Raw genomic sequence first — 12,271 nt, forward strand, 5'->3', positions numbered from 1 at the left:
TGGAAAACATTGCAATAAAGCCAAAAATACCCTGCGCCCGCATTTGCTATATAAAATCTAGCGTAAACACCATGAAAAATGGTTCATCGATCGCAAGCTGATCGAAATCAATCATTCTCCTGAGTCCTTCTAGCGTTCCCTTTTTTATGCAAATCGCAAAGACCTAAATGACTTTTGATTGTGATGGCTGCTTGTCAACTTAAACATTGCGCTTGATATCAAAAACAAATGACTAGACAAGCGAAACAAATTACTAGACATAGAACACAAGGGTCTTGGTGTAATGAAAATCAACTTGATGTATAAAAAGTACTACTTGATCATGAAAAAATGCCACTTGAAGTTTTGTCACGTTTGGGCTAGCATACCCAGGTTTGAAATATATAAAATTTCATAGTCATTTTATTCATTTATTTATTTTTTTGATAACGATTTTACTTTTTTTTTGTTGAAATCCTCTGATATCTTGCATCTCATTAGATATTTATGGCTATGTCTTTTTAGAAAACTGTAACCTGATTAACGAATTAACCAATTAACGATCACTTTATAACCCTCACTATACCACGTGAGTTTGATTGAAATATTTCTATTCGGGGCTACACCTTAAAATACTGCTTTCACTAACAGACCGCGTCTTTCTTGGAAAACATCTAACCTGAGAACAACTCGTTTTGATTCAAGTTTGTCTTCGAATTACCCTCGTTCAGAACTAATCCAAGATGAAGCTCCTCATTGTAACACTTTGCGTCCTTGCTGCACTTATCCCTTCTGGTAAGTAGATAGCTATTAACGTCTTATAAATAAATACAAGGCTCAAAGATATTAATAATATTTTTAGCGAATATTTTCCTCAAGTGTTTGCTCGCTAAATCGCGATAAAAACTTTGAAAGATTCTTTCATTCCTCTAAGTTTCTGTAAACGAAATTTTCCCAATATAATATTGAATTATTAAGGTAATTAATGTATTGTAGAATCAATATCTTTATATTGTTCACACATAAAAAAAAAACCTTTTAGTTTTAACGGGTTTACTACTATTAGCATTAACTATTATTTAAATAAAAACTTTTTGGACTAAAAAGTTTTAAATACGTTATTGTCAACAACCTGATTAGCTTTATGTACTTTCAGACACACAGTTTTGGCACACCCTAATCTTGATTATTAGCATACCCACTCCATTTTCACATGAATGATTAAACAGGGAAAGTTCTAGGTAAAATAAATAAGACTTGAAAATACATGTCGAAATACGTGGAAACTTGCAACGAAGTTCTTCGAATACTTGTAAATGTTTTGCAAATTAAAAGTTTCCGTGTTATCCCATCAATCATTATAAATACAATTCACAGAATCATTTATACATGCATGGCTAGCCTAATTTCAGTGTAACCTGTTTAACGAATGAACCAATTAACCATAACTTTACCCTCACTATACCACGTGAGTTTGATTGACACATTTCTATTAGGGGCTACACCTTAAAATACTGCTTTCACTAAAAGGTCGCGTATTTCTTGGAAAACATCATACCCGAGTACAACTCATTTTGATTCAAGTTTGTTTTCGAATTACCCTCGTTCAGGACTAAACCAAGATGAAGCTCCTCATTGTAACACTTTGCGTTCTTGCTTATCTTATCCCTTCTGGTAAGTAGATAGCTATCAACGTCTAATAAATAGGTAAGGGATAAATAGATATTAATAATAGATTTTAGTGGTTTCTGTAGTGTTCGCTCGTACTGTTGGGGGCGTCAGTCTGAGCCGAAATCAACCTTGAACAAGTAAATTGTTGGGTAAAAAAGTGGACTTTTTTCCTTAAATATTTTAAAAACAACACAAAATCTTAATAAGCTATTAACGTCTAATAAAAAGGTAAGGGATAAACAGATATTAATAATAGATTTTAGTGGTTTCTGTAGTGTTCGCTCGTACCGTTGGGGGCGTCAGTCTGAGCCGAAATCAACCTTGAACAAGTCAAATTGTTGGGTAAAGAAGTGAACTTTTTTCCCTTAAATATCTTAAAAACAACACAAATTCTTAATAAGGAATTAAACTACGAATGAATAACTATATGCAAATGATAGAATAACGGAAAAAGAAATAACTGAGCTAAGCGCTTTTCGTCACCTCGTATTTGCTTCTACCATCGGTGGCGTCTACGTAGCAAAACGACTGATCCCAAATTAACTTTGCTTATATTATTCTTTCTTGGGATAAGAGCGTAGACTTCCATTAAATACCTCAGGAACAAAACAAAATCTTATTTACGGAATTAAAGAATTAAAATTGCGTCAATGCAAGTGTGTTTTTTTCCTTCAAATAATGTGCTTTGATTATCCTAAATTCTATAACAGTGTGATTATTCCTTCTGAATTAGTTCGGATCCACCTTAATGTGTTCTCGCTAAATCGCAGTCGCGATATCAACTTTGAAAGCTTTTCTTGACATAACAACTTAGATTTATTGAACAGGAATTTATTTATTTTATACGTCCCGAATGTGCCATGTTATCGATGCTGTTTAGTTCCTTGGTTTGACTGTCGTTTACATGCTGGTACGAAAATTTTCTGTTTGCATTTTAAGAATAACTTCATTTCGTATTTAGCCGATAATAATTTCAAACAATCAACTATCTAGTATAAACATGACTAGAATCGAGTGAAAAGCTGTTTCTCTATCGCTCCGGGTTGTTTCATTATATTTGTTCAATATTGTTTCATGTTAAACATTTTAGATTTGAATGAGTTCGCCAGAGTTGAATTATGATACATATATGATTTTCTCATTCAGGTAAATAATCTTATAACAACTACTACCTAGCCGTTATTTCCCAGATAAAAATGACAAAGAATCCCCATTAATTTAGCTATGACTGTTAATTATCAATTTATCGATGGGATTCATTTACATAAATCCGCTGTGCAGGAAATAAAGTTACAAGCAAAAATAAATGGGCAGAGTCCGAAAAAGCATTCCACAATAAGCATTCTCTGAAAATTTGAGCTCATAACTTTAAAACTAAATCAATACGAATTTTCGAAAATCATCAAAAAGTTACTGTACACAGCTTTGTATGACTGACTGGAAGGGCTATCCGTGTTATTTTTGGCAATTTCCGAAATTACCTATATATCTAACAACATTCAGCTCATATCTTCAGAGAATACTACTCATTGTAGAAGTTTTTCTTTTTTTTTTTTTTTTTTCTTTTGTGTGTGTGTGTGTGTGTGTGTGTGTGTGTGTGTGTGTGTGTGTGCGTGCGTGTGTGGTCACATTTATGTACATACAGACCTCCTCCACATATCAATTTACTATCAATTTACTATTATATTATATATTAAACAGTGTGGATGAGCTCAGAACACACCTACATTCAATCTATCATTTTTTAACTGCCAAATAAATTTCTATGCATGGATGCTATCATCCATAATACATATACTAGTTGTTCTCCCTCATGTAACCCGACTACACACTCTTAGAGTGTCTTTTTTTAAAAAATCATTCGTCTAAGTTTTTGCAACTGACATTTTCACAAAAAGATTGTTATATAACTGTAATTTAGAAGATTATAATATCATTTTATTATTGAACGGGTTTATTACTATCAGTAATATGTATTACTATCTTTAAAAAAACCCTTTGAATTTAAAAGTTTTAAACGTGTCATGTCAACAGTACGTTCAGACACAAAGTTTTAACACACTTTAATCAATTATTAGCATACGTACGCCATTTTGACATGAAAAAGTTTCATTTGTCTATTTATTTAACCTCCACTGAGGAAAAAAATGTAAAAAATATAGATAAAACTTGAAAAAACTTATCCAAATACTAGGAAACTTGAAACGAGGTTCTTCGAATACTCGTAAAAGTTTTGCTTTTTTTTCACAGTTATTACAATGATCAATACAACTTGATTTTTATTTATATTTAAAGCCAACCTCTATTATTAGTGACTACATGGATAATAAAATGAAAAAGTTTGCAAATATTTCTGAAACTAATTAAACTAGACCTGGTTCCAGGGTAAGCTGGGATACCTGGAGGACCTGGTTTCAACATGCATGGAGGATTTAGTTAGTTGAGCTTCCAAAAATACTGATAAAGTATTTCGTGACATGTCGAAGTAATGATAATGATGGTTGGGACGGTTTACTAGTATCAGAGTCTCGAAGAATCTAAAGTCAGAAGTAAAAATAAGTTGCAAAATTTCGAACGACAGTGTTAAACGCCGTTTGCAGGCAGAGCGTCTATTATTGCCATACTCTACAAACTCAATCTGGAAGTAATATTTCAAAGCCGACAATCAGGAATGGACGGGATTTCAAGTCTAAGCAATTAGTTCCACTGGAACTAACTGCGCGGACTTGAAATCACGTCCAGTCCGATATTGGAGGCTTTGAAATGACTTCTCATCTCATTAATTATTCGACTTAGAGTAACGGAAATAGGACTGCATTAATTTTGTTCCAGTTACTCCAGACTGAATGCATTCCTTTCACAGCACTTTATCAGGTTTCAAGTAACATCATGTGACCCAAGAATAGCCCATTGATTGGCTGGTTTACTCATGAATTATTAGTTCCAGTTCCGGGATCCTGATTTTGGCATATGTAATTAGCTTGTTGTGCAACGACGTCTCAAATTAAAAGCATGCACTTTCGCACGGCTCGCTTTAAAATCAAAATGCTTCATTTAAATCGTAAATATAGGCTAATATTTGCTCAAAACTTCTCTCACAATTGCTTTACATTTTATAGTTTATCGATATTTCTTTAAGAATCGCCATTTTTTAAAGAAAAATTAAAGGAGATCATAACGCTTCGAACGACAAAGATCAAACTCTGGAATGTGCGTAGAAAATTATTTATTTTGCTTCTTATACCTCATGTTCCTTTTTGAGTAGACTTTGAAGCCAAAACAGTTAATATAAATACATAAATATAGGTTATAAGGCTATTTTGTCAAGTTCAAGCGAATAACGAGTCATGCTGAATGAATTTACGATCACTTATTATCGTAATATCTGACTATTACGAAGGCAAAAAGACAAGTAACCACACTTCGTGAAGATACATTGTTTGTTAAAATCTGTCACGTGATTTTGTTGTGTCTGACGAAAACATAAAATATAAAGTCTGCGTTATTAAGAGCGACTGTCCAGAAATCGGCGAGCACGGGGCGGCCACAGTCAAAAAATAAAAGTCCTTCATTTTTGGTCTGTAGACACTATTTGATGAGTTCATGAACGTACTGGGGTCGGTTTTTCGATCTACGTAAAAAATCCGGATTTTTTTGAAAAAAACGATTTCACCCCGTGTCGGTCTAAAAATTGCTCAAGAAACGGCTGCGAATTACGCTTTCAAAAACATTCTCGCTCCAAGTGAAAACCCAAGTTACAATCAAATTTGCAACTGAATTCAAGAAAAGGGGTGTTGAACAATTGTTCCAGGTGATTTTAGACGTTTTAAACTAAACTTTAGATAGAAAAAATTGCATTCTTCCAGCACAGTTATTCACAGTCTCGATTTTACCTCACATTTATAAAAGCGATTTTTCGCATGTGGCCATTCTCCAATTTTTACAAAACTCAAGCTGTACAATGTTCAAATGATAGAATAACACGAACTACAAAAGTTAGTTTGGGGTTTTCCACAGGCCTTATGAAAACCTTATGCGAAGTTGGAAAAATTTGCCATGTAAATATGCAAATTAGCAGTTTGTTTACATCTCCACACCACAGATCACGTCCGCGAAAAAAGTCATCTAAAATAGTTTTAACAGCTTATTAATTCACACATTAGCCTATCTAAGGACTATCTAAGCATGATTGGCCTTTGTTATTATTTGAAACGATTATTTGTTGAAGTTAAGCCTACACTTCCGGTGTTGAAGACACTCAGCTTGCTTGCCTCGGTGGCATTCCATCAGGTGCGTAGTAAACTTAGTAATCATAAATGACTGTCAACATGCTCTATAAACGCTACTATTCCTCACTAGTGGTATCCAGCTTATCACATAGTATTTTCACATACTGAGTATGCTTGAAAGTTTGCATTACTTTGTAAATAAGCAGGGATCAAACCTGTCAAAGCGGATTATGTGAGCTGATGGCGTGACAAACAACAGTTTGCGCGGAGCCGGACGTGACGTCGTTTGGTACAGTACGTTTTTTATTGCCTGAACATCTTGTGATTTGGCATAAACTAAAGAGAATCACTCATTATCAAGATTTGTTTTTTTTAGCTGTCATATGTTTTCTTGCTTGATCGAAGTCATGTTTAAAATTGGTTACATGTATAATGAATGCAGTTGTAGCCTGTTCCCCCTCCCCTACCCCACTAGCTTCATGGCTGTACAAAAGATCGAATGTATGATAGACTCGCCTGGTTTCGTGGAAGCGTAAATCTGATATAAGACTATGAGAAAAAAGAAAATACATTTTAAAGTATATATACATATATATATATATAACATTTTATGTCGATAGTGCGATTTGATAGAACTGTGATCTGAACATGACGCGTGTGTGGCCGAAATGTCCAGGAATTTGATAGTTTCAATCAAATTCCAAAAATTTGTTGTACATTACCAGGTAGACAAAAATAAAAGTAGCATTTAACAAAGTGTTTATAGTCAGTATAGAAATTTGTTAATTATGGTGAGCATCAGTTATGGAGGCTCGTGAATCATGTTCTTTTCAAGCTATCATTGGTGGTCATTGTGGGTTTGACCCAAAAGAAAGAAGTAGATCTGTCACTAACGTTCCTTTGACAAGATGTTAAACGGGATATCGCCGAGGACAAACGATGTTTTAGTATAGTTGAAGTTGAAACCGAGGTCGAATTAATTCTCGCAAGAGTATGTATTTTTGAGCCCTCTAGAAACATAGACAGCCTTACAATCTGTCGGAATCACCGTGCGTTTGGGCGTCAGCTGGAAACGGACATCAGCGAAATGTTCTGTACCCGTAACTCTTTCTCAGCACAAAGCCGATGTCAAAAGGAATCCAAAAGCAGAGTGGGGTTTGAGCAAAAGTGGATCGAAAACTGTGTTAAAAGAGACTGGTGTTTTTCTTACTGTTGGTTCAGGAAGGTTGGTGGATTGCTAGCATTACGTTGACTAATATATACGGTCTATACGACGCCATGACTACTTGCTCAGTGCTAAGTCGTGAAATTGTGCAAGCTTGACGCTACTACATCATTGATTAGGGACTGGTCATAAAATATAGGGGGGATGGGGGTGGGCAAAATCAGAATAGAATCAGTGTTTTTTATCGTGGTCCACATAAAATGATGCTGAAAATCCTGATGACCCAAAACCAGTTTAGAAGCAAAATTGCAGGCCCACCCTTTTTAGTTGTCAGATTTTGCCCCCCAACCCCCCCAACCCCCCCAACCCCCCATACTTTATGACCAGTCCCTTACACATATAGAAATAGTCTTGGGGAGGCCAACGAAGAGAGTGAAGTTATCTTACGAATGGAAGAATTGACTTTGTTAAGTCGAACAACACGAGGGACGCAAGCTACTTAATTGCAAATCGATGTGGGATGTGGTTCGATGATTCCAGTTAACTTATTATATAAACTAGTTCTTTGATGTCTGAATTCCATGAGACATTAGGATGCGTTCATAATGTATGGCAGAGAGTGGTGGTGGGGTGAAGGGGGGGGGGGGGGGGGCAGATGAAATTTAGGGGGGACCGGAAAAAGTTTTACCAATAAAAAGGAAGGGGGGTGGGTTGAAAACCTTTTTTCAGAGAAATGGGGGGGGGGGGGGGGGGGATGCAAAATTTTTAGAAGAAGCTACGAGAGTTTGCCAGGGGGGGAGGGGTTATATTACTTTTTGGGGACTTTTGGGTGGTCTTAAGAATTGTTTTGTCATTTAAAGATTTCATCTGCCCCCGCCCCTTCTGCCATACAATATGAACGCAGCCTTATTCAAATCGGGGTCTTTTTGTCGTAAAGAACAATATCATTGAAAGCTCATAGAGAGTCTTGATAACGAGTGATTCTCTTTAGTTTATGCCAAATCACAAGATGTTCAGGCAATAAAAAACGTACTGTACCAAACGACGTCACGTCCGGCTCCGCGCAAACTGTTGTTTGTCACGCCATCAGCTCACATAATCCGCTTTGACAGGTTTGATCCCTGCTTATTTACAAAGTAATGCAAACTTTCAAGCATACTCAGTATGTGAAAATACTATGTGATAAGCTGGATACCACTAGTGAGGAATAGTAACGTTTATAGAGCATGTTGACAGTCATTTATGATTACTAAGTTTACTACGCACCGATGGAATGCCACCGAGGCAAGCAAGCTGAGTGTCTTCAACACCGGAAGTGTAGGCTTAACTTCAACAAATAATCGTTTCAAATAATAACAAAGGCCAATCATGCTTAGATAGTCCTTAGATAGGCTAATGTGTGAATTAATAAGCTGTTAAAACTATTTTAGATGACTTTTTTCGCGGACGTGATCTGTGGTGTGGAGATGTAAACAAACTGCTAATTTGCATATTTACATGGCAAATTTTTCCAACTTCGCATAAAGTTTTCATAAGGCCTGTGGAAAAACCCAAACTAATTTTTGTAGTTCGTGTTATTCTATCATTTGAACATTGTACAGCTTGAGTTTTGTAAAAATTGGAGAATGGCCACATGCGAAAAATCGCTTTTATAAATGTGAGGTAAAATCGAGACTGTGAATAACTGTGCTGGAAGAATGCAATTTTTTCTATCTAAAGTTTAGTTTAAAACGTCTAAAATCACCTGGAACAATTGTTCAACACCCCTTTTCTTGAATTCAGTTGCAAATTTGATTGTAACTTGGGTTTTCACTTGGAGCGAGAATGTTTTTGAAAGCGTAATTCGCAGCCGTTTCTTGAGCAATTTTTAGACCGACACGGGGTGAAATCGTTTTTTTCAAAAAAATCCGGATTTTTTACGTAGATCGAAAAACCGACCCCAGTACGTTCATAAACTCATCAAACAGTTTCTACAGACCAAAAATGAAGGACTTTTATTTTTTTTGATTGTGGCCACAAATTTTCGATTTTGCTCGATATTTCTGGACAGTCGCTCTTAATAATAATAATAAATATTTATATAGCGCCTATCCAAATCTGCTCTAGGCGCTTTAAACAAAAAGAAAAACCACAAACTGTGGTAGGCTGTGAGCTTTGCTTGGCGCCTGTGGCTGCAGCTACACAACCCATACCACAGCGGAAAAAAAAAAAAAAAAAAAAATGATACGAAAATAAAATAAATAAACACTCACGCACGACGAAACCACGACTAAAGGTCAGACTGTTGTATCGGGTAACAATCCCCTACTCTTACGAAAAATACAACAGGATCTTTTACGTGCACTTTATCGGGGGTCAAGTGCAAGCAGACGGGACCTCCGGTTTTACGTCATTATCCTAGAAGACGCTTGCTTGATGGCTGTTGGCTCCTACGAGCTCCTCCACCCTTTGACAGGTCTTATTTTTAATCCTGCTGGATGTCAAGCCACCGTCCTCACTGGATAGCCAGTGGGGAAGCCGGTTTAGACGCCGACGACCCGTCCATGTGGCAGGTAGTACTGGGTTACATGGTACCAGTAGCAAGTTCGAAAACCTGACCTGACCTGACCTGAGAATAACCGATTTAAAAAATTGTGCGTTATTGAAATATTTAGTGTTTTGAGAGATCAAAATACCTTAAGTATATTCGGGAATCAAGCAAGAAAAGTCAAATTAATTGGAGTGTGTCGATTTCCAATTAACAATGAAATCTTGGGTCTTTTGCAATGTTTTGGATTCCGAGAACACAGCTTTATATGGGATGTAATTGTTGTGTGTAGCTCTGTCACCATCACTATCACCACCACTTCCATCATCACCATCATCACCATCATCATCATTATTATCATCATCATCATCCATCAACATTACCATCATCATCATCACCATTATTTATTATTATTGATATTATTATCTAGCGTTATCCATTGACTATTATGTCTGTCAAAACAGCAATGGGAACTGCTCAGTCACCACCGTCACCATCATTATTATTATTATTATTATTATTAATATTGTTATTATTATCTAGCTTTATCCATTGACTGTTATGTCGGTCAAAACAGCAATGGGAACTGCTCAGTCACCACCGTCATCATCATCATCATCATCATCATTATTAATATTATTGTTATTATTATCTAGCTTTATCCATTGACTGTTATGTCTGTCGAAACAGCAATGGGAACTGCATGAGTGGAAAGACTAGCTGCTCAGGCGGCATTTGCTTGAAGGTAAAAGGTGACGATGCAGTTGCAAAGACATGCACAAACAGCTTAGGGTGCAATGTTGCCAAGTCAATTTGCAAGAACTCAGGAGATTGTGAAGCCTATTGCTGTGACAGTGACCTGTGTAACGGAGGTGTACCCTTGAAGCCTGTGAAGGTCGTGACTCTCCTTGCCATGGCTCTTGCCGTTGCTAAGTACCTGATGTAACCATGACAACGGGAGATGACAAAAAGGCAGATATAATCCTGGCCTTAGAGCACCTTGTTTTTATTAATTAATCATTTCAAAAGTAATTATAGCATTAATAGTTTCACTGTTTTGAAGATATTGTCTGACATTTTTGAAATTACCTTGTTGTCATATGCTAAAACAGTTATTCTTAACAATATAGGGGAATTTAGTTTAGAATCGAAATAAAAATCATTTACCATTTATTCCTTTTTTTTTATATATATTTATTTTGATGACGTTCTTAAACCTCCTTAACGTGCGCGTAATGTTTTCCCATTTCAGTCCACGTGTCATTCCCTTGAGAATAAAATTATTTGTTTGAGTTGAATCCATATCAATGCATTTGTCTCAATAAATTTAAACTTATATTTTACAAGCACCACTCCACGCGCCCGACTATCATTACATTTTATAGTATTTACAACATACAACACTCAAATCTCATGGACAATAGAGAAAATTAACGTTTACGCATACCTGTTTCAGTATTTTTCTTATAATTTAGAAGAGTTTGAGTGAGAAAATAAAGGAAGGAGATAACTAGCTAAAAACAAGTGTGAGCTGCGTCGGGTTTTCTAATGAAACAGTGATGATAAAAGGGTAAATTTACACCGTGAAAAGATGAAAAAACTTACTGACGTTTCGGACGCTAGTCCTTCGTCGTAGTTAAAGAGAAAGAGCTGGTAGAAAGGAGTGTTTATATACTGAGAAAAAGACAAAATAAACCAATGTAGTCCCCCCAAAAATAACTATCCACCCCCCTTCCCCCCCGGGCAGTCTCTCATATCTTCTTCTAAAACGTTTGCGTCCCCCCCCCACCCCCCCCCCCCCCCCCCCAATTCTCTGAAAAATATTTTCAAACCCACCCATTTTATTGGAAAAATTTACTCAATCCCCCCATCCACTCTGCCTTACATTATGAACGCAGCCTTTCGTACGGGAGTTTATTCACGATTCTACCAAATCACGGTGACGTCACTTCCGGTTAACATGAGATGCACACGTGCTGCCGTGGATGCTCAGTACACAAAGCTTAGCCGTGGAGTTCGGATCTCTTCGAATCCTTCGAAGTTGTGGAGACTTTATCGATAATATTTTTCACTTCATTCATTAGGTAAGAAGTTTAATTTGGGATATTTTTACTTTATCTTCTTTTATCTTCTTTCGTTTTAGATTTTTCAAGTCATATTTATGATGCAAACTCCGTCCAAGCGAATCTGATTGGGCAGTTGCATTTTTAGTCCGCACCCCCCCTATTGAGGACATAACTTTTCAGTTCCCCCCTCCCCTGGATTTTCCAGGGCCCTCAAACCCCCCCTCCCCTGGATTTCCACTTAAATTTAATACCCCCTCCCCTGGATTTTCCAGTGCCCTCAAACCCCTCCTCCCCTGGATTTCCACTTAAATTTAATACCCCCTCCCCTGGATTTTCACTACCAAATTTAATACCCCCTCCTCTGGGTTTTCCAGTGCCCTCAAACCCCCTCTACACTGGATTTCCACTTCCAAATTTAATACCCCTCACATTTCTACTTAATTTTAACACCCTTTCCCTTATTTGACATAAAATATGTATTTTGTCTTATTTAAAAATTTACCTTATTGGAAAAGTGTTTCAAATTATTTCCAAACTACATTCTTTTTGTTTTTCGACTGCTTTTACATACACGGCCTAGTTGAAAGAAGCCTCGTAGGAAGAAAGAACTTATGTAATTTAGTGAGGAATTTAA

At 36.5% G+C, this 12,271-nt stretch overlaps 1 protein-coding gene across 3 annotated transcripts; it reads left to right on the forward strand.

Annotated features, from left to right (window-relative positions):
• Nucleotides 1-630: 630 nt before the first annotated feature.
• Nucleotides 631-10,869, forward strand: LOC116304401 (uncharacterized). 3 transcript variants are annotated; one of them, XM_031714132.2, is made up of 2 exons: nucleotides 631-774; nucleotides 10,228-10,869. In XM_031714132.2, the coding sequence occupies exons 1-2, from the start codon at nucleotides 723-725 to the stop codon at nucleotides 10,515-10,517; spliced, it is 342 nt and encodes a 113-aa protein (XP_031569992.2). In that variant the 5' UTR covers nucleotides 631-722; the 3' UTR covers nucleotides 10,518-10,869. The 3 variants fall into 3 exon arrangements, 2 of the variants coding, with proteins under 2 accessions (XP_031569992.2, XP_031569991.2); XR_016119343.1 differs by lacking the exons at nucleotides 631-774; nucleotides 10,228-10,869 and adding exons at nucleotides 1,315-1,653; nucleotides 10,115-10,203; XM_031714131.2 differs by lacking the exon at nucleotides 631-774 and adding an exon at nucleotides 1,504-1,653.
• Nucleotides 10,870-12,271: the final 1,402 nt, after the last annotated feature.

Source organism: Actinia tenebrosa, unplaced genomic scaffold (assembly GCF_029948245.1).
Source record: "Actinia tenebrosa isolate PJP-AT-01 unplaced genomic scaffold, QUT_ActTen_1.0 PGA_scaffold11__36_contigs__length_13525064, whole genome shotgun sequence".
Taxonomy (NCBI): Eukaryota; Metazoa; Cnidaria; class Anthozoa; order Actiniaria; family Actiniidae; genus Actinia; species Actinia tenebrosa.